This window comes from Marmota monax, unplaced genomic scaffold (genome assembly GCF_021218885.2).
Source record: "Marmota monax isolate L192 unplaced genomic scaffold, Marmota_monax_Labrador192_F-V1.1 WCK01_AAM20220418_F8-fsc00026, whole genome shotgun sequence".
In the NCBI taxonomy this organism is placed as follows: Eukaryota; Metazoa; Chordata; class Mammalia; order Rodentia; family Sciuridae; genus Marmota; species Marmota monax.
Genome location: NW_026693108.1, coordinates 11,639,101 through 11,663,610, shown reverse-complemented (window position 1 = coordinate 11,663,610; position 24,510 = coordinate 11,639,101). Strand labels below are relative to the sequence as shown.

At 45.2% G+C, this 24,510-nt stretch overlaps 1 protein-coding gene across 2 annotated transcripts in view; it reads left to right on the top strand.

Annotated features, from left to right (window-relative positions):
- Ubac2 (UBA domain containing 2) overlaps positions 1-23,299 on the top strand; it is a 162,671-nt gene extending 139,372 nt beyond the window's left edge. For both annotated transcript variants that reach the window (XM_058582757.1, XM_046454959.1), the window contains exons 8-9: positions 8,961-9,083; positions 22,019-23,299. In XM_058582757.1, coding sequence (XP_058438740.1) covers positions 8,961-9,083; positions 22,019-22,126 — 231 coding nt within the window. In that variant the 3' untranslated portion in view covers positions 22,127-23,299. The remainder of the gene's footprint in view (positions 1-8,960; positions 9,084-22,018) is intronic.
- Positions 23,300-24,510: the final 1,211 nt, after the last annotated feature.

Here is a 24,510-nt window from a genome sequence, read left to right as displayed (position 1 = left end):
TGTTCTAGTATAGAAAACATCATTTTTTTAATTTAAAAAATAAGTTAGCAAGTAAGAGGCCTGTGTTTGTTAGTCAATAAGTATTTTTATAAATTAATAAGAAGGCAGTGGGAGGCTGTTGGTGGGTTTTTAAGTAGAGGAGGAACATGATGAGATTTATGTCTTTGGAAATCACTCTGGAGCCACCCCTGCCCTTGACAGTGGTCTAAAACAGCGAGCGAGCGAGCGAGAGAGAGAGAGAGAGAGAAGGGGAGAGGGGGGGAGAGGGGAGGGAAGACAAGGGGATTGATAAGGTGTGTAAGAGTTAGAAGTGACAAAGCCTGGCGGTGGGGCCTATGCAGAGGATGGATGTAGGTATCACTCCCCAACTCCGAGGACACAAGAATACAGGGGATTGAAGGTGAGTTTGGTTGAAGACACATCCATGTCTCTGGAATATTTAGATGGAAGTGTGTCCATGGAAAGTTGGTTCTGTGGCTCTGAGGATTTAGGAGTCTGGCTGTGTACATGGTGACTAAAGCCTTGGGATGAATGAGCACCTGTGGATAGAACATGGAAAAAGAGGAGCAACACTCCTCAAAATAGAACCTTAAGGGACACCAATGTTTGAAGGACATGAGCTGGAGTAGGACTCTGAGGACACTGGAAGCATTGGCACAGGACTGAAAGGACCAAGAAACTGTGATATCCCTGAAGCCTAGAGAAGAGACAATGTCAAGGAATGGCCAGCGTGGCCCAGTGCAGGGGTCAAATCGGATGGAGCCGAGGAGAACCGGTGGAATAGCAAAGGGCTTTATTGGTCAGATGAAAGAAACAAGAAACACTGTTAATGATTAGAATTCCAGACCGTTAGCTTCTAGAAGACAAGAATGTTGTCATTATTCTCGTTCTGGCTTCATTGCTTAAGGTATTATTACCAGGTATGTTAGTAGACACTCGGTTATTCTGATTTTGCTTCAACTGATGCAACTAAAAGAATCTGGTTTTTTCCTGCCCTTGAGAGGTCATCCCTACTGTAAAATGCTCCCATTGAATCAGGACATTCCCTGAATGCATAGGTATCCCGATGTTCTGGGTTAAAGGTTCCCAGCCACTGAGTCAGGGCCACAGATGGGCCGAGATGTTGATCTCCGCAGCCCCCAGAGGGTGGTGGGCAGCTGGGAAGGGCCTGTGGCTCTCAGCTGTTGTGAGCAGCTTTGGCTGTCCCTGTGTATCATGCAAATCTATTTTTTATATGTGCCATGAGGTGAAACTTGGTGGAAAGCCTCCATGTACAGCAGGGTTAGTAAGTTCTACTTCACCTCCTCTGTACCAAGCACAGCGTCGCTACGCAGTTCTGTCGCTCTCCTCCCTGGGATGCCTCCTAGCACAGTGGTCTGCAGGTGGCCCTGTCTGCTCTATATTTCATCACCTGACTGGCTGATAAACACGTGTGTATGAGCGCCAGTGACAGAGAACAAAGGGTGCATCCCCCCCTCCATTGCCAACATTTAAAAAATAAAATCAGGACACTTTGTGAAGTGATTTTCATATTCCTAAGACTTCGCATAATGCCCATCTATAACCGTTCTTCATGTCACTCTTTCATGGAGCACCTGCTTGGCTGAGGAATCGGCTCATGCTGCACTGAGCTGGGGCTGTGCTGACCACATGAGGAATGTGTATGAATTTTCCACCCACAGCCGCCTTCCAGGGCCCTGTAGTCTTCCTATAAATTATTAGGCCAGTATTAGGGAGCCAGTCTCCAACACCCTGTAAGCCGTTTCCAGCCGTTTGAAATGCTTTGCATGTACTAACTCATTTAATTCTCATCACGTCCCTACGAGGCGGGTGCATTTACTATTCCCATTTGAATATGAGAAACTGAGAGAGGTTACAAAGAAACATGACTCAGGTCCCACAGCAAAGGCAGTGCTGGGATTTGAACCGAGGTGTTCTGGCCCTGGAGACTGCTCTTGGCTATTTCCGTTTCTCTGCTTTTTTGTCCCTAATCTCCCTGGCATTGTTTTGTTCCTTGAAATAGGTACATATCTTTGAACACCTTGAAAAACTCTGTGTTCTTTTCCACTGTTGAAATCGTTCTCTTCTTTTAAAATTGAGCATGTTCAAACCCCACCCCAAAAATCCTTTTTGGAGTTTTACCCCTGTACTGTGGTCGCAGTTGGTCATTGCCACTCTGAACTTATCTAGCCCTCTAAACAGGTGCCACACAGGAAAGCTTCTTCCTTAATCAGTGCCATCTTGAATTGCTGTGTTTTTTCTGTTTCTGGATAGCTTGCCTTCCCCCAGGAGATCGGGAGCTCCATGTGAGTGAGAAGGAGTCTCTGTGCCCTGCCCAGGAGCCACAAGCACCCAGGAAAGCCACAGTGCACTCGGGGGGCCTAGCCGTTCAGAAACTCCCAAAGCCTGTAGAGCGTGGCTGTCTCTCTGTGTAACTTCTGCTTGATTAGATGACAGAAACTTTGGCTGCTCCCCTGTTGGAAAATTCATCATTTATTTACTTTCTCAAGAATTTTTACTTCATTTGAAAACTCTCCTTGCTAACTAATAACAAATACTTTACAAAATGTCTGTTCAAAACGCAAGCTGTTTCCTTCCTCCTTTTTAAAGTGTGTGGTTCTTGCTTTTGAAGAAGACAAGGTGAAGGAAACGCTTCCTGTTTGTAGAGGCTCCTATTTAACCCCCTGTGAAGAGCAGATTGATGTCAAAACATCCTAGAACCCAGAGCTCCCGCCGCCCTCTGCTTTTTAAGTACTTTTCACTCTCACGGGAGCAGAGGGGTTGGGTTGGGTCGGGTTTACTAAGAAATGAGATGTTACAGGTGCAATGGCACAGGCTTGTAGCTGGTGTGCCCTGAGTGATGCCCACTCAGTGTCTGGACTGCATATTCCGGTCAGGGCCTCTCGATGGCTTGGTCCAGGCCGTCTTTGATGTGGTCCTGCGCTGTGCATCACAGGACATTCAGCAGCATCCCTGCCCCTCCCAGTAGGCGCAATAGCACCCCCATCCTATCCCCATGCTTCCCCTCACGTGACAACCCAAACTGTCTCCAGATATTGCCAAATACCCGTAGAGTGCAAAGCTGCCACCATTGTGTCCATAAAAAAGGTTAAAGTCATCTACTGTTTTTCGGAGTATTTAAACATTTATGTAAATGGTATTACATATTCTTGTAAAACTTTCTTCATTCATTGAACACTGTAGTTTTGGTTTTCTCCATGTAGGCCTAGTTCATTCCTTCTAGCTGTTCATACAGTAGTGTTTTATGTAACAGAAACACTCTTTCCCTAGTTAGGAACAGCTGAATTTCTTATGTCGTCTTACCAATATAATAAGTGCATCACAGGACATTCTCATAAACTGCCCCTTTGGCACTTGTAACCATGTAGAGATGAAGTCGCTGGATCATAGAATGAGAAGCTTTACTAGATCTTAAGACTTTGCTTTCAATTTTTACTCTCATCAGCAATTTAGAGTTCACATTTCCTTTACACCATCCCTACATGTGATATTGTTAGACTTTTTAATTTTATCTTGTGGGTACAAGATAACTAATTGTTTTCATTTGCATTTCCCTAATAGTGAAGTTAAACGTTTTTTCAAATATTTATTAATTCAGGATTTCCTCTTCCATGAATTATCTACTTACATACATTTATCTACTTTTCTCCTGTCATTTACTTTTTGTCCTTAGTGTTCTATATATATTATGAATACTGTCCTTTGGCAGATACATGTTGTAAACATTTTCTCTCAATCTGTAGTTTGCCTTTTACTTTTTTTAGTCAACAACAATTGAATTTTAATACAGAAGTTCTTAACTGGTAGTGCAGTCATTTTTAGCCATCTTTTTTGTTGTGACTTATGCTTTATATGTTTGTTTTAGAAATCTTTTCCTAGCCCAATGACATAAAAATATTCTCTTATTTCTTTTGAAGGTTTTAACATTTTAGCTTTTCACATTTAAATCTTTAATCTGTGGAGGTTATTTTTGTGCATGGTATAAGGTAAAGGTCTAATTTTGTCTTTTCCTGTGTCTGTGACCAGTCCTCCCAATCCTGTTTATTAAATGGTCAGTGGCATACACCCATGACCATTTAATGGTCAGCGGCACATGCCTGTAATGTGTCTGGCAACTCAGGAGGCTGAGGCAGGAGGATTGAAAGGTTGAGACCAGACTGAGCAATTTAGCAAGACCCTGTGTCAAAATAAGAAATAAAAAGGCCTGGAGATGTAGCTCAGTAGTAGAGTGTCCCTGGGTTCAATCCCCAGTACTGCCAAAAAAAAAGCCCTTTCCCACTGGCCTGTGTCGCCTCCTCTGTTGTACAGGACATGTGCTGTGTTTGCTTCTGATTTCTGAACTCCTCTGGACTCTTTGCCTGTCTTGGGTTAATACCACAATTACTACAGAAGTCCTAACAACGAATAGAGTATCCTCCCTTGTCTTCAACATATTCTTGCCTTTCCCCCCAGACTCTGGGGAAGAACCCAGGGCCTCACAAGTGCCAAGGAGGCCAGTGCCCCACATGGTGCTAAACCCAGCCCTTCTGGCCTGTTCAGTCACAATCGGTGAGTGTTGGTGGCTGTTTCTCTCTTTCCATGTTGTATGTGGTTTCGTTTGGCCTTGGTTTGTAGTCTCATTATGCTACAGCTTGTGCTGAATACAGAGGTGCGAGCTTTCTTGTCACTTCCCTGAGTTCTAAGTTTTATCATACTGTTTTCTTATCTTTTGAGATGAGCACTTGGTTTTTCTCCTTCAATCTGTTAGTGCGAGAATTTTATTCCTATATTTTCCAAGATTATGGAGATAAATTCTGACTCAATACCTCATACCAGATACAATGATTAATTTTAAGTATTGTTGGGTTGTGTTTGCTATTTATTTTGTTTAGGATTGTTGTATCTGCCTACAAATGGAAAACAAATTGTTCCATAATTCTTCTTTCTCAGAATGCACTGGTCTGATTTTGGAAACAATATTAAACCAGCCTCAAGATATTAGGCTAGGCGTGGGCTCTGCTTCCTGTTCTGTTCTCTATGGACAGTTTCTCTGAGGTAGTGAGTCCTTAAAGCTTTCATAGACTTTTTGGGAATGGTTTTAAGTACCATTGCATTATTCAATTAACATATAATATACATGGATAAAAGTCTATTTTATATAATAGAAATCACAGACATTCTCTTGGTGATTTATTTTGCTCAACGCTGAAGTTCAAGTTGAAGTTCAAGTCGAAGTTCGTTTGTTCTGACTGCTGTAGAGCATTGCATTTTGCAACGTAAGGTACCCATCCTACAGCTGATGTGCCTTTCTGTGGTCCCTGTCTTTGACTACTGCTTCTGAGGGCCTTCAAGGTGGCGCCCTTTGATGAGCATGTGTTTGCATTTCTCTTGTCCAGAGGTGGATTTGCTGAGTCACACAAAGCATGGAGCTTTAGCAGATGCTCCTGATTAGATTTCAGAAATGATTGCCATTTTCTATTTTTTTTCTTGAGTTTTAGTAAGTTCTATTTTTCTAGAAAATTGTCTATTTCATCAGTTATTGGTATGAATTAAGTATTTTTAGATTTTTTAAAGTCTATCATTTATCCCTTCTATTATTCCTAATTTGATTCATTTGTGCTTCTTTCTTTGTCTTTTTATCAAGCTTGCCAGATTTATCCCTTTTATTTGACCTTTTAACAGTGAACACTGGGGCGGGGCTAGGGTTGTGGCTCAGCAGTGCAGCCCTCGCCTAGCACATATGAAGCCCTGGGTTCAATCCTCAGCACCACATATAAACAAATAAATGAAGGTATTGTCCAACTACAACTAAAAAATAAATATTAAAAAAAAAACCAAAACAGTCAACACTGGGTTTTATTGATTCCCTCTATGAGTCTTTTTTGTGAGTAAACTATGCCATCAACATACACCAGACTCTGATGTGTTCATGTCTTCCCACAACATCAGAATTTATTGAATATCAATACGTTCACAGGCTACATCACTTTCAGCAGCTTTAATTCACCAGATGTTTGTGGTTCACTGGTAACCAGGACAAGGCAATCTCAGGTTCTCTTATGCCATTCCAATCTTAATTATTACTGTCTCTAGAACTCCAGTCACATACCACACTTCACACAGTGGCACACCAGTTGCAGGTTGTCAGTGTTAATGGTTCATAGTGGTCACCAGGTTTTAAGCGGTAGCACTGAGAGCAGAGGCAGAGAGAGCAGAAGAGTCCCTCCAGGTGTTTAGATGAGTAAGAACCAGCTGGAAGCATTGTTCAGGGTGCAGAGCTGTTCAGGACGAGGAGCTTCCTCTGGGTGAGGGTCTGGATGGCAGCAGTTTTGAAGGGGGCCACATCAAGCAGGGAGATCCAGCTAAGATGAAGCCCCAGGACAGAGTCAGGAGTCATGACTCAACTTGTTCCCGGATGGTCTGAGAAGACCATCAGTGTGTGCCTCCGTATTCTTGTTTTGAGTGGCTCTTCTCTTATGTGTTTCAGGTGGGTAGGATTGTTATTTGCTGGTCTGGTGTGTCTGATAAGCTCACAGGTCTGCTTTCTTGGATATGAAGTCTATTTATTTGATAGGTATATAGCAACATCAGCTTTCTTTGATTAATATTTCTCTGACATTTTTTCCCGTCTCTTTATATTTCACATTTGTTAGCTGGAGGGGAGGTGGGAATGGTTTTGGTTTCCCTAATTTTTATTCTGTTTTTTTCCCCAAATCTGTCTTGAGTTTTTTCATAATACCTTATTCTTTTCTTAAGTCACCTTTGTGTATCTTAGTCTCTTTAGGACTTCTGTTTTTAATAATCACTTTTCAGGTTGTTCTCTATTGAAGTCCTTGTGGATTTCTTTCTCTTTTTTTTTAAAGAGAGAGAATTTTAATGTTTATTTTTCAGTTTTCGGCGGACACAACATCTTTGTTTGTATGTGGTGCTGAGGATCGAACCCGGGCCACACGCATGCCAGGCGAGCGCGCTACCGCTTGAGCCACATCCCCAGCCCCTCCTTGTGGATTTCATCCTGTTTGTTATACATGGTTTTCTCCTTGTGGATTTTGTGCTTCTGGGTTCTGAATCTTTTACCACTGGAGCCTTATCTATAATATATCCCATGTAGTCCCAGAGCAGGAGAGAATCTGTCCAGGATGATTTTGGAGGCTTTTTGTTTGGAGGTGTGGGGATGAAATTCAGGGCCTTGCACATACTAGGTAAGTGCTCTACCACTGAGCAACACTGCCAGCCCTCTTCAGTGTAACTTTGGGTTTGCTTCTGGTTGGCCCCTTAGATGCATCCATCTCCATCCCTGAGCTAGCTTTTATTTTTTGTTTGTTTGTTTGTTTTCAGTGCTAGAAATTAAACCCAGGGCCTCGAGTATGCTAAGCAAGGGCTCCACCACATAACCCTTTTTAAAACAGGGTCTTCTAATGTTGGCCAGGCTAACCTTGATCTTGTGATCCTCCTGCCTCAGCCTCTTGAGTAGTTAGGATCACAGGAGTTTTTCTATAACTTTGATGAGTTCTGAGACTCATGTGTACATATGTAGTGAAACTTAAACCCTAAATTTGCCCCAGTTTGCTCCCATTTCTCAGGCAGGAGCAGGAGTCCTCTCCCTGAGAAGGAAAGGCTCTGGGGTGTGATTTTTGAGGGGGTGGGGGCAGGTGGCGGGTAGATAATTAGGGATTGAGTTCAGGGGGCATTCAACCATTGAGTCTTATTCCCATCCCTTTTTTTGTATTTTATTTAGAGACAGGTTCTCATTGAGTGGCTTAGGGCCTCACTAAGTTGCTGAGGCTGGCTTTGAACTCACAGTCCTCCTGCCTCGGCCTCCCAAGCCACTGGGATTACAAGTGTGCACCACATGCCCTACTGGGGTTTGATTTTTGTTAACCTCTCTTTCACTGGGGTACTGCCAGTTAAAGGTTGTGCCTTTTAGGCAGATAGTTGATCTCCTAGTCACTGCCTCTTTCAAACCCAGGGCCTTATCCCCTGAGCCCACTAGGGATGACCCCACGGGTCTGTGTGGCAGGGCCTGGGTTTACCCCCATGCCTCTGCCTAGGCAGCCTGTTGGATTCTGTTCTGGTTCCCAGAGTCCATTTGTTTCTCATGTTGTGAAACCTTCCATTCCTTCCTTTTGTGTTCAGGTACACATAAAATATTTTCAAATATTTAATCTAGTGTTTTTAAGTCTTGATAGTAGGCAGATTTTCAGGTTATCTTAGCCTATGATTTTTGCCATAACTGGAAGACATTTAAGTTAGAGATTTAAGTTAGAAAATTCAAAGATTGAAACATAGCTAAAGAAATTTAAAAGCATCATGTAATACATTTTTCTTCACAGAGTTACCTTTTTTTATTGGTGACATAGACTGAGCAAGAAATGACATTACTATCACGATTAGGTATCCATAAAGCCACTCTCAGAAGGGTGGTCGCTGATCCTGACTTCTGAGTCTTTTGCTCTGTTTGTGTGACGTCCCTTTCCTCTCTGGCCTGTTGCTGGACTAGGTTGTGTTACCGCCTGCCGTCCAAGCACACTCAGACTCTACCTACATAGGAGGACTGGAGGAGATGGGGTGCGGAGGAGGAGTGGCTCCTTAAAGAGCGGCTGGAGAAACCCAGCTTTCTGCCTCTAGTGAGATGGCCTCCTGCAAAGGCTGACCATTGTTGGGACAGAGTCCATGGGGACGGTGGGGACGCAGGCCAAGATTAGGAATGTCTGATCCTTCATGACCAGTTGCACAAACTGGTTTTCTACCTCCTATTACTCTGCACCTTGAGCAGGCTGCTGGCTTTATCCTGTCATTTGAAGGGGGCTGGGAAACTTTAGGACTTGAATTGCTGGCCTGGAGCAGATGAGTACATTCCATTCCCTGTCCCTCTATGTGGCCACCTGGAGAGAAACCTCCTCTAGGCCTGGTGGTGGTTCTGCTCCTGATGTCTTATGATTGTGTTACTCTCTTTTCAGGGAGGAATGATCAATTGGAATCGTCTTTTCCCTCCTTTACGTCAGCGGAGAAACATAAACTATCAAGATGGTCGTCGGTCAGAACAGCAGGCCTCCCCTCCTCTGGAGGTTTCTGAGGAACAGGTAATCAGCCACACCTGGTGTGGCTGTGCTGGGGTTTAGCCAGCAAGAAGTCAAGCCCTGGGTTTTGTAACCTGGCATGGTGGTGCATGCCTATAATCCCAGCTACTCAGGAGGCTAGAGCAGGAGGATCACAAGTTCAAGGCCAGTGTGGGCCACTTACTGAGACCCTGTCTCAAAATAAAAAGGGCTGGGGATTAACTCAATGTATAGAGTGCTGACCTAGAGTGCATAAGAACCTGGGTTCAACCCCCAGTAGCAGAAAAAAAAAGAAGGGGAAAAAAAAGGAAGGGAAGGGGGAGGAAAGAAAATAAAAGCTTGATTTTGAAAGAAACCAGGCATATCAGTACAAAGAGTTTTATAGCAGCTAAGTTGCCACCAGGGACAACAACTTTGGACCTTTATTAGCAGCTGTGGTAGGTCTTACGTGTTTGAGGAAGGTTTGCTTTAGGAAAAAGAAATGCATTATGATGGCTGATTTTAAAATCTGTTTTATTTTATTTATACAAGAAGCTAATGAAGTTGGTTTCCTACAAAAGGTGGGAAAGAAGTAGAAAGATAAGGAGAAAGTAGCACTTTTGGTATGGTTTTGACTTGTGATTTTAAATCATATTAATATTGTACATATTTGAAAAGCAGATCAACAAGAATAGGCACCAATATAAAATTGAAAAAAAAAATGATTCAACTATATTTCAAATGAATAACATAATCACATTAAATGGAAATTAATTTCAGTAATTTTTGAACAGTCTAAAGAAAAAAACTACAAGCAAATCTTAAGACTCTTCTTTGTAGGTTTATTTTTCATAGTAGCATGGGAATGGGATTCTAAAATTATGTCACGTGTATTAGGAAATACAGGAAATAGGTGTCATACTGTGGAAAAAGGAAGGAACAAATATAGAACATGGGACAGCAAGGAAGAACCCTTGGGGGCTGGATCAGAACTAGCAGTGTCTGCACAAACCATGATTGTGTGCGTGTGTATGTGTGTGTGTGTGTGTCCTTACACACACACCTGCCCTTGCTCTGACTGATAGGGATCAGAAGCCGATGACATCCTAGTAGCATTGAGCACACCCAGTGCCCAGATCTGTTTCCAAATAGTTTTCCCCACTGAAAGGAACCAGACCTCTTGAGAGAAATGGTGGACCCAGGCCCAGGTGGGGAGGAGCAAGATAACCTTGAACATCTTGTGCAGGTAGTGGGGAAGTGCTCAGCAACTGGTGGGGCATGTCATAAGGACTCCCGAGCCCGCTGAGGGTCCCCTGGCCACATCTATCCTGAATTTGAGCACATAAATGAGGACAGTAGTATGGTATAATCCATTGAGGGAGAATTCGTGAGTTTATACCGATATTAATAGATAAATATTACATAAATACCTACACAGAAGAAAGGAAATGCATTTCCTTTTAGTAGAATTTCACATACTACAGAAAGCATAGCAGTATTGGAAAATTACTTTTGTAACCATCATAGTAAAAATAAAAATCAGTTCAGGGAAGAATCATCAGTATGTGAAGACTTGGGGATGAATATACTCTCACAGTATGTCTGCACAAGTTACTTAATTATAAAAAGAAAACAGTAACTGTATAGTGAGCAACCCCTTCACCGAGTTACCAAAGTAACATTAGCAGTGCTGAACAGAGACATCGTGCTCACACCCTGAGAGGCGCACGGCTGTTGAGTGCTACACTCAGGCACAGAACTTCACCAGTATGAGGGACATTCTCTAAAATACCTGGCCTATGCTCTTCAGGAACCCTCATGTCACAGACCATTCTATATTACCGTAACTGGGGAGCCTTGCCACCTCGATAGTGAACAAGATTCAGTATCGATACTGAACAAGATTCTCTATAGGGAAAATCAGGGGCTGGGGAGGCCCTTTTAGGATGAGATTATACTGTAAATTAGAAATAGTATCATGTTCGTGTTAAATTGCAGGATTTGGCATCCATACTGACGAGTTAGGAAAGAGAATACTCTTGTTTTTAGACAATGCGCACAGAAGCATTAAAGGAAGTTAAAGGGAGCTGTGTGCAGCCCACCCTTGGGTAGCTCAGGAACAGTCTGTGAGTGAGAGTGAATGTGCACATGCTCTGTGTGTGCAGACAGAGAAACAGGGAAAACAGTTAACAAAATAACAGTTGCTGAATCTGAATGAAGATGTAAATAGGGTTTCTTGTTACTATTCAGGAAACTTCCCCAAGTTTGAAATTATTTCAAACTGGAAATTTTTCTTCTGTGTATGCTGTTTTTTTTTTCTCATCAAACAAAGCAAATCAAGATCATCATTTCACAACTGGCCACACCATGCCTGGAGGTTCCTCATCTCTTAGCCCTAGAGTAACAAAGAGCAGGGCACCCAACCTGGTGGCAAAACTGTGTCCTCAGGTTTTCTGGAACTCTACCAGTGGCCCTTAGAGAGGCTCCCCCAGCACCCCTGGATTAGACCATGGTAAATGCTTTTGAGAGAAACTAAAATGTGCCTGACAACTGTGCCTGTCCACCCCTTGGCTCAGGCGGGCAGGGGGCTGTGCAGCCAGAGCACTTCTCCTCTACCTGTTTAGAGAACTTTTCAACAACTGCTGTCCCCAGGGATAAGATCTTTATAGAAACAGATTGAAAAGTAAGATAATAGTCTCAAATCCAGGTGGAAAGATCAAACTTCTGTTACCTTATTGTTTACTTGGTATAGCAGTGAGTCACCTTCTTCACGAAGCCGTTAAGGGCATGAGGTATTTAAAGGTGAGATATTTCTTGGTTTTGGCACTTTGACAGGGAAAGAGTGTCAAAAACAGAGAACAAGAAGAATGTGTGTAATTGAAGTCTTTAGGGGTTTTTAAAAAATGAATCACTTTTCCTGATCCTCCCAGAATGATAACAGTGAGGTTAACATGATGTCCATATCAGTCTAAAGCAGCAGTTAATTCTCCCCTGCTCTGGGTTGTGAGAAGATGCACATGTGCAAGAGGTTATTTACACTTTCTTGCTCACTGATTTTTCTAAGTCTTGCTTTTTGTGGTTCTTGATTATCCTGAAAGTGGCAGATACAAACCATCATGGCACTAAAGACACAGGGCTCACAAGTGTTATTTATTATGCAGTCTCAGCATTTCTTGGGTAGGTGCTACAGTGAGTATAAAAGATTTAAAAAAAAAACCAACCACTGATCCTCCTTTCAAGATGTTTATGATGAAGTGTACAAAGTTACTGTATGAGCTCTTGATTAGTTTGTTAATGCTAGCTACTGTCTAAAATATTATGTTAATAAAACATTAAGCCAACTTTAATAACTTTTTATCCTTAATTTTTTAAATGTGTTTGTAAATGAGTCATATAATGCAATAAAGAAGCTTCATAATTTTCTAAACCCAGAAAAATAGCAGAAAACTTCATATAAGCATTTCTAATAACCATACACCTCAGATATTTTTAATGAGAGTTATTCAGTAAAATCCAGTAGATGGGAAGTATATGCAATGAATTTGAAAGCAGAATGTTCTTTTGAGAAAGTGTGCCTCCTTCCTCAGCCCAGTCTTAGTGTAACAGACGGCCATAGACATCTGCCACCTCTTTTACATTTGCTTTTTTTGCTGTTAAGATTTTTTGGTTTCTCAGAACCTAGTCTTGTTTTTGGTGGGTACACCCATAGCACCTTTGCCTCGGAGATGCCATCCCTGTCCCTCTTAACATGGCCACAGGGTGGATCCCATGGGGGCAAGCTAGGCAAGGCTGCAGAGCCCTGAGCTGCACCTTGTGCCTCACGCTGCCCAGACTGGCAAACTACACAGACTGCTAAAGGCAGTCCCCGGGAACTGAAGGACAAGACGCCTGCTCTGGCCATCGTGGTGCACACGTGCAGAGAGGAGCATGAGGGAAAAAGCCGGTCCCTGCCGGTTTACAGAACTTTCCAAGAAGTGGGCCGAGGGGTGGGGGATGTCGGATGAGCCGTGGAATAACAAGTGACCTTGAGAAGCAGCTGTGCAGGAGCGAGGCTGCAGGGCTGCCAGGAGGACCAGAAGGGTGTCACCAGCTCCAGGTCCAGTGAGGGTCAGGTAGTGTAGAGGGTCCTGCCAGGCGAGTGATGGAGGAGGGGAAGGAGAAGGAGGAGGGGAGAGGAAGACCAAAGGAGATAGGGTCAAAACCAAGAGCTAGCTGTCCAGTGAACTCCCTTCAGTAATCGAATGTGCTGAGGTGTCTTCTATCTTCAGAATAAGGATATCTGTCTGTCCGTCTCTCTCTTTCTTGTTTTATAGTACTTTTATAGCTTTCTTGTTTTATAGTACTGGGAATCTGACTTAGGGCCTTACATGCTGAACAAGCACTCTACCACTGAGCTACACCCAGCCCTTTTTTATAAATTTTATTTTGATACAAGATCTCACTAAGTTGCCCAGGCTGGACTCAACTTGCAATCCTCTTACCACAGCCTTTCAAGTAGCTGGGACCACAGGTATGTGCCACCACACCCAGCTTCTCTTTTTCTTTCTTTCTTTCTTTTTTTCTTAAGCTGGTATTTTTATACTACACTAATATTCAAAATTAACAAATAATGAAATATGGACATATTTACATATTTTTAAATCAAAGGAGAAAAAATTATTAAGTGTGTCTCTTTTGAACCCTCTGCAAGGTTTAAAAAAATGACCGTTCAGATGAAATCAGACGAGGAAGTTAAACAGGACAAAAAAAGCTAGGACTTAACAAAAGGAAGATAAACAAATTTCCACTTCCTCTCTTCCATTCATGTCTTGATACTGAGGTAAATAAAGTAGGATTTCCTGCCATGACGGAGTTTAGAGCCTAGTGCAGGGAGACAGGCCTGGAAACCACTGCCAGGAAAAGGCTCATCTGCTGTTGAATTGGTGCTGTGAGGGTCAGGGCAGTGGCCTTCACAGGGAAGGGGCCCAGTGGAAGTTCACCAGACTCAGGTGAAGTTGGCACAGAGGGCAGGGCAGGACACTGTCTGGAAGCAGGCGGAACAGGTTCCCCAAGGCCTGACACACAAGCATGAACTCTGCTGTTAGGCTGCAGCCATGGGAGGGTTAAACAGGAAATGACATCATCATGGTTCCCCAGATGGTGGACTAGACATAGAAGAAGAGGTAGCTCCTTATCACAGCCACAGCTATAATTTCTTCCATCCTGCCTAGAAAACATGGTGCACCTGGGTGCTTGGAAGACTCTGGCCCAACCAAGTGCCACTCAGTACCTTAGTGACAATTTTATAACACAGGATACAGGTCATGTGGATTCCATTTATGTCCTCTGAGATTTCCATTAGCCCAAGAAGAGAGAGAATTGTAGGATACTTCAAAGTCTTAACTGATAAACTAGCAAATGTGTTTTCTGAAACAAATGTGTTATCTGAAAATCAATATCTTAATGAAGTTCTCTCAACACAGGCTTCCTTACCACGTCTCCAAAAACCCACCTAAACCTTGAGCCTCTGGAAGCAGAGCCCTCACTAATGCCCACGTGTGCACCCTCTGTGTCTGGTCTGAATACTCATGGTTGCTGTAAGCAGGTGTTGGTTTTGTGCCTCACATGGTGTCTGGTTTCCCTGGTAGACAGGAGCTCCCTGAGGGCTGGGACCAGGTCAGCCCCATTTCCTCCCCGCAGAGCCTGACACACTCAGGTACTCAGTGTCAGACAGAGAAGGTGTGCTCCGTGGGCTTCCCTTTCAGAACTTGAGTTTTCACTCAGAGCTGTGCTAGACAGTTGAGCTGTGTCAGATCTTTCCACCTCTGTGAATCTGGTTGATTGGGAGTGTTTCTTCACAAGACACCAAAGGTACACTTGTTACAATGAAATATCAGGTGACAATTGGATAATTAAACCATCTTTGTTGTGGTGCCCGATCCTGCTGGGTGCTTTAAAAAAGATATAGGCAGGAAGCTCGCTCAACCCTTATGGAGGACCTACTACCTACCTGACCCAGAAGCAGGCAACAGGGGCCAAAGAGGAGAGTCTCTGGGCAGCCCAAGGCCAGGCAGGATGTAAAATAACTTGGAACCACTCCTCAACCAGGAGGTGTGAGAAAGGAACATCAGAGGACAGGGAAGGGAGAGCCACACTGCCTCACTGAATCCTGGAGGAACCTTGCATCAGAACGCAGGGAGGGGCAGCTGGTGCTGTGAGGTGAGTTGAAGAGCCAGCTGTGTCCCCTGTTATCCAGACAGGGTGTGCATGTGGCCTACCACATAAGGGCAATCCCCTTACATGACTGACCCCTAGGGATCAGGTGGAGGCCACCGTAAGGTGGGTATTGCTTTCTACAAGTGTTAGAATTTGGGAAGTAAGAACCCCAAACACCCTTTGTTTTTGACACCCTTAGCTAAAGGGAAGTTAAATAAAACCACAGTGTCATTTGGACAAAGGGAGCCCAGTTGTCCCTGATGGGAGTTAGTAATGAATGTCATTGGAACAAATGTCCCATTTTACAAGTTACAAAAAGGAGTTAATTATGAATACAAAGTGGGGTTTCACTAGTTTCCTTGGATAAGAATTATCTTGAGGTGGTAGACATGCGTACACATAGCCCAATCATAGATGTTTAAATTTTTTTAAAAAGGGAAAGTGGTATAGATTTATCTCCATCTCTAGGATTTTCCTCATTCAGTGTGGTCTCTTTGGAACGGTGATATGGGAAAAGTGTATTCCATCTTGTTCTTCGGAAGGTTGTCAGCTGACAGTGACAGTGCTTTGTGGTGGCGCCTGTTCCTGTCTGGGTTCCCTACCTTGGGTCAGCCAGCCACAAGGCTGCGTCACAGGGGGTTGCAGAGGGCTGCTGACGCTGTGGTGTCTGGCCCGTGATACAGGCAGCTGATGCAGGAGAAGTTGCCCCTGGTGGGCACCTGGGCATGCCCATGGTCACATTCAGCCCCCAGAGGCAAAGCCAGGCTCTGCATCTACTGCAGTCCCAGCCTGTGGTTGGTGTCCGAAAGTCAAATCATCCCTGCGCCTCTCCTCTGGCACATCACAGAAGACAGACATTGGATAGTACATTTGAAGAACTTTTAGGGGGAGGGTACCAGGGATTGAACTCAGGGACACTCGACCACTCGATCACCAGCCCTATTTTGTATTTTATTTAGAGACAGGACCTCACTGAGTTGCTTAGCACTTTGCCATTGCTGAGGCTGGCTTTGAACTCGCGATCCTCCTGCCTCGGCCTCCTGAGCTGCTGGGATTACAGGTGTGCGCCTCTGCTGGCATATTTGAGTCTAAATAGACAGTTGTGTAAAAGACAAGAGTAGAGGACCCTGTTTGGACAGTAACCAACCATAGCTAGCTTCTAAACAAAGTTAGAGAAAAAGACGGTTTCGATTTTTGGACTAAAAACTGAGCTGCACTGATCTGATGTTTCGCGGTGAGGATTTTCAACGGAAACTCTGCTGTGGGAGCAGGAGGAGGGTATTCACGGTGCTCTGAGAGCGAATGTTGAAGGACAGGCTCAGAAAACTCCCATGGGCATTTTGTAAGTTTTCCAGACAGACGGCTGTTGACAGTGTGGCTGACTCAATGAGAGTGTGTGTAGCCCTGCTGTTGGCTCTGCTCACGGCAGAAAATGCTCCGTCGTGCCTGTTCTTGAAGACTTTTGAGTGTCTTCACTCTCTTGTTTTGTCCTTGAGATGCTTATGGCTATTTTTGCCAGAGGACCACCAATTTCTTAAAGAACTCGCACAGCTCAGATGCCCCAGCTTCATGCTCCACGACCAGAGCACTGAGTGCACCACCCTGTCCCTTGGGTGGAAATGAGGCAGACCTGGCCAGGACCTCAGGGAGCCAGACAGCAGGGGGCCGGCTGCACCTGCTCATCCTGGCTTGAACCACTGGGTTTCAACTGGCCATGATGTGCTTTCGTTATCTGGCCAAATCAAACTGAGAGACTACAGTGAGGATTTCCCCTCCCTTGGGTGTTAAATCTGATCTCATGGTTAGACCTGAGGGTTCTCATCCCATAGCTGAACTGCAAAGACAGGAAGCAGCCCACAGAGAAGCCATTAGTTTAGGCTTTGGGTGTGATTTAATACATGTGGAAGCTAAAATCTCTGCTTTGGCTGGGGCAGGAGGTGGGCTGAATTTCTATAAATACCATTATTCATATAATCACTGGGATTGAGTATCTGCTAGAATCTATAAAGTATTTCCAAGAGTCACTAAAATAATGCTGGCCTTTTTGTTAAAATTCTATGTTCACCTTTTAAAAAAGAAGGCTGTCCCCATCCTCTGGCTTCATTTGGTCTCATCATGTTAGATTTCTTAGGCCAGTTCTTGTTTATGTCATTTTAAACTAGAAATCTGCAGCATGTGGCCCTCTTGGTTTCTAAGTGTGAAGGTTTTGTTCCAGGACTGTGTACTTGTGTGCCTGCACTTTGTTGTTGTAAAGGACACATCAGTTCTTGACAAACAAAGGTACAAAACTAGTGAAGTGGAAGCAGGTGAAAGGGAGTGTGGAAAATAGATCCAGGTGGGGGCCATCCGAGGCTCTGGATCAGGGCCTCCTCAGAGGTCCAGAGGGAGAGCTTGCTGCCCTCCTGGCCCAGAGGCTTTCATGGTAATAATTATCCTAAGAGGTGACATGGATCAAGCACCCGTTACGTATCCATTCTAGAGCTCTCCCGTGCATACGCAGGACTGACGCCAGGAAACTGGTCTCCCTGCCTCCTGGGAGCGCCCAGCTATCTGTCCTGCACTTCTGCAGAGCCACCCTGGCCACCAGCCTTGCCTCCTGAATGTCTGTGCTGAGGAAGAGTGGACCTCTGGTTTCCCATCTGTTTTGGTTGCCTGACTGCACATCTGCAGAGGCCTCACTTTTGTCTTTCTGCCATCGAAACACAGGAATTGGTCTTCGGAGCACTCCTGAGTCCTTCACAGAAGAGGCAGGAATGGGACGCGCTAGGATTGGGCAGCCAGGGCTTCTCTGAGCCAGTAGGTGCTAAGGTCCACAGCAGTCATTTTTAGTGCCCACCAGAGAAAGCTGTGGGTGTCTGTTCTTTGTGTGGCTGGTTGTTACTCCCATTCTTACCACCTGGACTGAACTCAGGGATGGCCTGAAGAAGGGGCAGCAGGGGCTTCCCTCCAGGTTGGCTGGTTTTCACCCACATACTTAAGCCCAAGCATACACTTTCATTTATCCATGTTGTGTTCTGCGTGTGAGAGGAGCTTGACACGTACCATTTCTTACTATAAATGTTCATTTTTTAAAAAAACAATGCTAACTATTTCTACTTAGTCGTTTTCTCTGACAAACATACCCAGTTTATCAGCAATGAAAACCCTCTAATCACACTGGTCTTCTCACTTCTAAAGAACATGCAAGGTCCAAACCAGCTCCGTCCTAAGTGGGCCTGGTGGCCCACCTCAGCCTGCATTGCCAGCCCACAGCCTGCTCAGATGGCAGAAAGTCTTCTGCAGAGACCTGTGAAAAGCCAGGCTGGGCCGTGAGCCAGTGCCAGTGTGCATGTGGTTGCACACGCCTAAGAGGGAATGACCTCAGAAGGAAGAAAAGCTTTTGCTCCTCACACTGGACATTGCTTATGTGGCTAAGACACAGTGGCATTCCAGACAATGGGGCCCCTGCAGCCTGGCTGCTGCTCTTCTTGGCAGCCTGCATGTCACCACCTGCCATCAGCATCTTCACCAGTGGAGGAAAGGTCAGGTGCCCCAACTTCTGTTGAACAGGGCTCTGCAGCTCCAGTGAATCCTGACCCCCATGCTGTGCTAATGGAGAGCAAATAGATTTGCTCCTGCTGGCCAGGTGCACAGAAGCAGCCGGTCCTCAGCTGTGCTTGAGGTGACCAAGAGGAATAGTAAAGGCAGCCTTTTCCAAGCCATTGAAGTGGGCCTGCGGTTTCACTTTTGCAGAGATAATGGATAGAAAGAAGGTGGCTGACAGCTCCTCATTGGCCTGGGACGGAGTTCCCTAACTGCAAACGGTTGAGACCAACAGCTTAAGAGCTCGTGTCAATCCTGCCCAGTCCAGAGATTTCCCTCTTATTGCAGTGCAATCGGTGCTGGTCCCCCACCCCATCCCCCACCCCGGACACGGGGCTCGAGAAAGGATGGGGACTAACACTCAGCTTCAAAATGCCCCTAACGAAAGGAGAAAGTGAATCCCAAGAACAGGATGGCAAAATTGATATTTGGCATCTGACAGAGCCTAAACCAGGTGACTTGTGAACATCAAAAAGATTGTGTTCATCCAAGGTACCACAGTAATCTTGCTGGCACAGGATGTCACCAGGATGCTGTGTGACATCTCAGCACCAACGAATTTGAGATGTTTACTAAGCAAATTTCAGGGTGATACAAATTTGAGGGAGATAACTAACCTGGTTGACAACAAAATTAAAATAAAAAATAACTCATTTTAGTTGGCTAGAAAACAGGCAGGGATGTGCAGTGTCATGTGCCTAGAAGTGAGGATTGAGAAACCTGGTCTGAAGAGCGTCAGGTGAAATTTCCCAAAGGTTTTCAGTGTAAATTCTCACTTTTTGAAAGAATTATGCTGTTTCTACTTGGTCATTTTCTCTGTCTGGTAAACACCAAGTCCCATGATAAGGCTCCCTGCGCAAAGCACGTGTGCACACAAGTCTGCTTCCTCAAAAGCGTCCTGTGCTGTCTTCATCTAAGTGGACGGCAAGGTCAGAGGAGGGCGCCCTCCAGCACCCAGGACTCAGGTCAGCCCACGCCCGCGGTGTTGTGCTCTGTTCTAGGCACATTTTGAGGTGATGCATAAATGAGAGCATGGGACAGAAGGGACCAGGCTGGAAGCTGCTGGATCCTGAAACACAGGAATGAACAAAGCAGCCATAGCCCTTCTTCTCAGAGAGTTTACAGTCCAGTGGTGGGGACAGCCTCTGTGAGCCCGGGACAGGAAGGTGGGACCCCCGAGGACTTCTCGTCCTGAGTCCTTGGAGAGCAGGCACTCCAAGAGCCGACAGGTGAAGAGCTGCTGATGGGCCAAGGGAAGAGACCCCTCCCAGGCAGAGGCAGCACCCAGCCAAGGGGCAACCACGGAGCCAGGGGGCTGGGAGTGTTCCCCAGAGAAGCCAAGGGATAGAGGGAGAAAGGAAGTGATACGCTGGCCACACAGGGAAGAGCAGGTCCACCACTCTTCTCCTGCCCCTGCTCCTCTCAGGGGACTCTGGGTGTCACCAAGTGGGAGTGAGGTACGCGTGCACAGGGCTGTCACATCCTTCTCCTGGGAAGGGGACGTGGGGTTGCTTTCTGCCACTTCAAAGGGCAAAATTAGGACCTGTGACGTCCCATGAAGATCAGGTTCTGCTTGTACGAGGAAGAACTTTCCACTAGATATGCAGAGCAACCCTGGTGCCTTGGGCCAAGGCTGATATTCTAGAAAAGGTGAGTATTTCCTTGGGAGGGAAACTAAGCTAGAAGATTTCTGTGTTCTCTCCAGGCTGTCCATCAAGCCAGGGAGTTGCGCTCAGGGCACCTGTGGGCACCGCCTCGCTGTGCCTGGGCCACATCTCACTGGCTCACCTGGGTGGGCCCCCGCTACAGCACAGGCCTGTCCTCTAGTCAGCAGCCACATCGAGGGTGCAGCCCGCTGTGCGTTTCTGTGACGGTGGAGCTGGAGTGGAAGTAGTCGGGAGGAGCAGCCCTCCTGCTGCAGAGTTAGGTCCTAGTCTTCACCCTGTCAGTGCTCACAACCTATAATGAAATGAATGACGCCTTCAGTTTCTAAACACCAGCTAGCACTCCACTTCTGAGAAGCGTCCCCTCCTGTGTATCCCCACGCCCTCTCAGCAGTTTCCCTAAGGCTCTTGAGGGAGGTGGGGACTGGGCCTGGGGGTCCCCTGAGTCCTTTCCACTGCCCTGCACCCTCTTCTTCTCACTGGGGCCTTCCATCATGTTGGCCCTGCCAGTCAGCCCCTCCTCCAGCCCTGTGCACGCGGACCTCACCCCCACTCGGTGACACCCAGAGTTCCCTGAGCAGGGGCAGGAGAAGAGTGGTGGACCTGTTCTTCCATGTGTGGCCAGTGTATCACTTCCTATCTGAAAGGAATTCTTAAATGGTGAGGGAGTCCTCAGGTCAGTCCACAGAGCCTCTTTAATGCACATGTCATTGAAAATCTCAACGGTTATAAGAGTATCATCTCTTACCATGTTGGTGCAGGTATGATCAATTTTAATATAAGTGCAAAAACTGGATTCCTGTAGCTAATCCAAGGCTATCAATATTTTTATAGTCCTCCTTAGTTGGGAAAACAGATTACAGGTAAACTTTAGTAATATTGCCGATTCGAACATTGGAGATTGTACAAAGTGCAGGAAGCTGCATTCGTAGCCCCAGGATTGGTGTGGCTGTGTCCCCGCGGGCTTCAGCTGCCTCACACCAAGCTCTGCCTCCTGTGTACATGGCCACCACTGCTGCTGCCTGCAGAGGCCACAGGCGGACAAGGCCTCAGCCCCCAGAGGCAGGGGCTGATGTGTTACCCAAGGACTGAAAGCGCGTCGTGATTCTCAGGAGCAAGCTTCCAGTGAGGCAGTTCATATGCATGTCACACCTGCCTGTCCTAGGTCAGAGCAGAAGCTTGATCGGGAGTGTCCCTGTGATGCATTCTGACCCCTTGTGCTTGGCTGCTCCTAAGGCCTGGTCCCAGTGGGTCACTGACCCTGAGAAGCCCCATTTCCTCAACTATAAAATGAAGTTATATGAGATAATAATGCATATTTATTGACCATATGTAGTAAATTGGTACCTGTTATGCTTTTTAGAACAGAAGATTTCACATTGGAATAGAAACCAGTTAGTTGGTTTGGGTTCTTTTTTGGGGGAGGAGGTGGTGGTTTCAGTTTTGACCCTTCCTACAAAGTTCACACAGGAGCCTTTTGGGGGTCGGAGGATAAGCGGTGCTGTCGCCAACCTCCTGGATTCTGCTGTCTGTTCACAGGTCGCGCGGCTCATGGAGATGGGATTCTCCAGAGGTGACGCTTTGGAAGCCTTAAGAGCCTCAAACAATGACCTCAATGTGGCCACCAACTTCCTACTGCAGCACTGATGTTCCAGTCCAGCCACTGACTGGCAGTGGCATGGTCCCCACCACCACCTCAGCCCAAGTACCAAGAAGGCTCTGGCAGCGATGTCTCACGGGGAGAGGGTGGTTCCCACTGCACCTCTTCCCTGTCTCCGAGATGATTACTGTTGTAGTACCAAAATAAGTTTGCCATTAAATTAGCATGTATTTTCTATCTTTATTTTTTTATTGGGCATTTTCCTTAGTCTGGAGAATCATCATTCATTCCTACTGTGTTCGGGTGCATTAAAATTGCAGATTTCTGTGGGCAATTGAAAAGCAGTCCAGATGGGAAATCGTTACTGTTGTAATGTTCTTACCGCAGTGACTTTTCCTATGTACCCTCTGATCATCGCCACCATGAAGAGGGACAGGTAATGGTACTTCAAGAAAGGACACGTAAAAGTATTCTTTATTCTTTATGGACTTTTTTAATCACGATTTTTTTGTTGTTGAACTTTGTTCAAATCCCACTGGCTGTCAGTGTCCCCACTTCCCAGGGGATGAGCTGTATCCATCGGGCCTCGGTGATGAGGGAGAAATTAAAGCTCATCCCAGCTCCACACTGTTCCAGCCTGTTCCAGTCAGGGAATTTCTCCAGCTCATTCTCCCAACTTCCATTACAAATAATGATGGTAATCAAGTACTGACTTGAGGTTCTGGAATACACCATGACGCTTACTTGAGGTTAATTTTGCTTAGACAAGTCAGAGTTAGCCACTCAGGCTTGGGGGTGTCACAGGACAAAGGGAATACTTGCTTTCTGGAGCCTTGCAGGGCTTTGCCAGAGAGCATGGTGGCTGACCCACTGCAGGCTCAGCCCCAGAAGAGAAGAGAAAGAGCCTTGCCGACCCTCATCCCGCTACAGGGCTAACCTGTCTCCCTCCACGCTCACAGCAGGCCCATCTGGCAGCAGGTTCTCCCTGGCCCCGGGCCTGGCTCCTGTGGTGGGTGAGGCAGAGCAGACTGCAGAAATGCAGTCAGGGAGGTGGGGAGGCAGGAGGTGGCCACTGTGGTGTGACCAGCTCCAGAGCAGGTTGACTATTACCATGTAAGCGAATTGTGTGACTGGTATGTTCCACAAAACGAGCAGCACTGTATCAAATTGATGCAAATTTAGATGTGTGATACTTACAATAAAGTTTTTAATGTGTTTTACTTTTCAGTATTTTTAAATTAATTTTATTGGTGCATTGAGATCATATGTAACAATGGGATTCGTGGTGATATATTCACACATGCACATAACATAACTTGGTGAGTTTGATCCCCAGAGCCGCCCCGTCCCATTCCTCTACTCTGCTGGGCTTCTGTCTGTTTTCATGAAATTCTCTCCCCCCACCCCCCCTTTTTTAATCTCTAGCTTCCACATTTGAGACCCTTGACTTTCTGAGTCTGGCTTATTTAGCTTTACATAATGCTCTCAAGTTTCATCCATTTTCCTGCAAAATAGCATAAGTTTGTTTTTTTTATGGCTAAAAAGAAAATCCAGAGCACATATATACATTTTCTTCATTCATCTGTTGATGGACACCTAGGCTGGTTCCATAATTTGACCATTGTGAATTGCACTGTAAGCATGGGCATGCAGGGATCACTATGGTATGCTGACTTTAATTCTTTTGGGTAAATACTGAGTAGTAGTACAGCAAAGTCTTATGGTAGTTCCGTTCCTGGTCATTGGAGGAACCACCATACTGATATCCAAAGTGAGTGTTCTAATTTACAATCCAACAGTGTATAAGTGTCCCTTCCCCCACCCCCCACACATCCTCACAGGCATTTATTCTTACTTGTATTCTTGATGATTTCCACAAAATTTCAGTGTAGTTTTTATTTGCATTTTCCATTGCTAAAAATTGTGTTTGATATTTGTTGGCCATTTGTATTTTTTCAAGAAGTGTCTATTTAGTTCATTTGCCATTTATTTATTGGGTTTTGTGTGTGTGTGTGTGTGTGTGTAAGTTTTTGAGTTCTTTATATATTCTGGATATTAATCCTTTAGAAGGAGCTGCACTCCCTGTGTCGGCTCTCTCTTCACACTCTTGTTTCGTTTGCTGTACAGAAGCTTTTTAATTTGGTATCATCTCTTATATTAATTCTTGGTTTTATTTTCTGAGCTATAAGAATCCTATTCAGGAAGTCATCACCTGCATCCATATGTTAAAGTGTTGAGTCTATGTTTTCTCCTAGCAATTGCAGATTTTCTGATCTAATTCCTAGGTCTTTGATCCATTTTGAGTTGACATTGTGCAGAGCAGGAGATAGGATCTAGTTTCAGTCTTCTACATATGGATACTAGGTTTTCCTAGCACTGTTTGTTATGGAGGCTGTCTTTTCTCCAACAAATGTTTTTGGCACCTTTGACA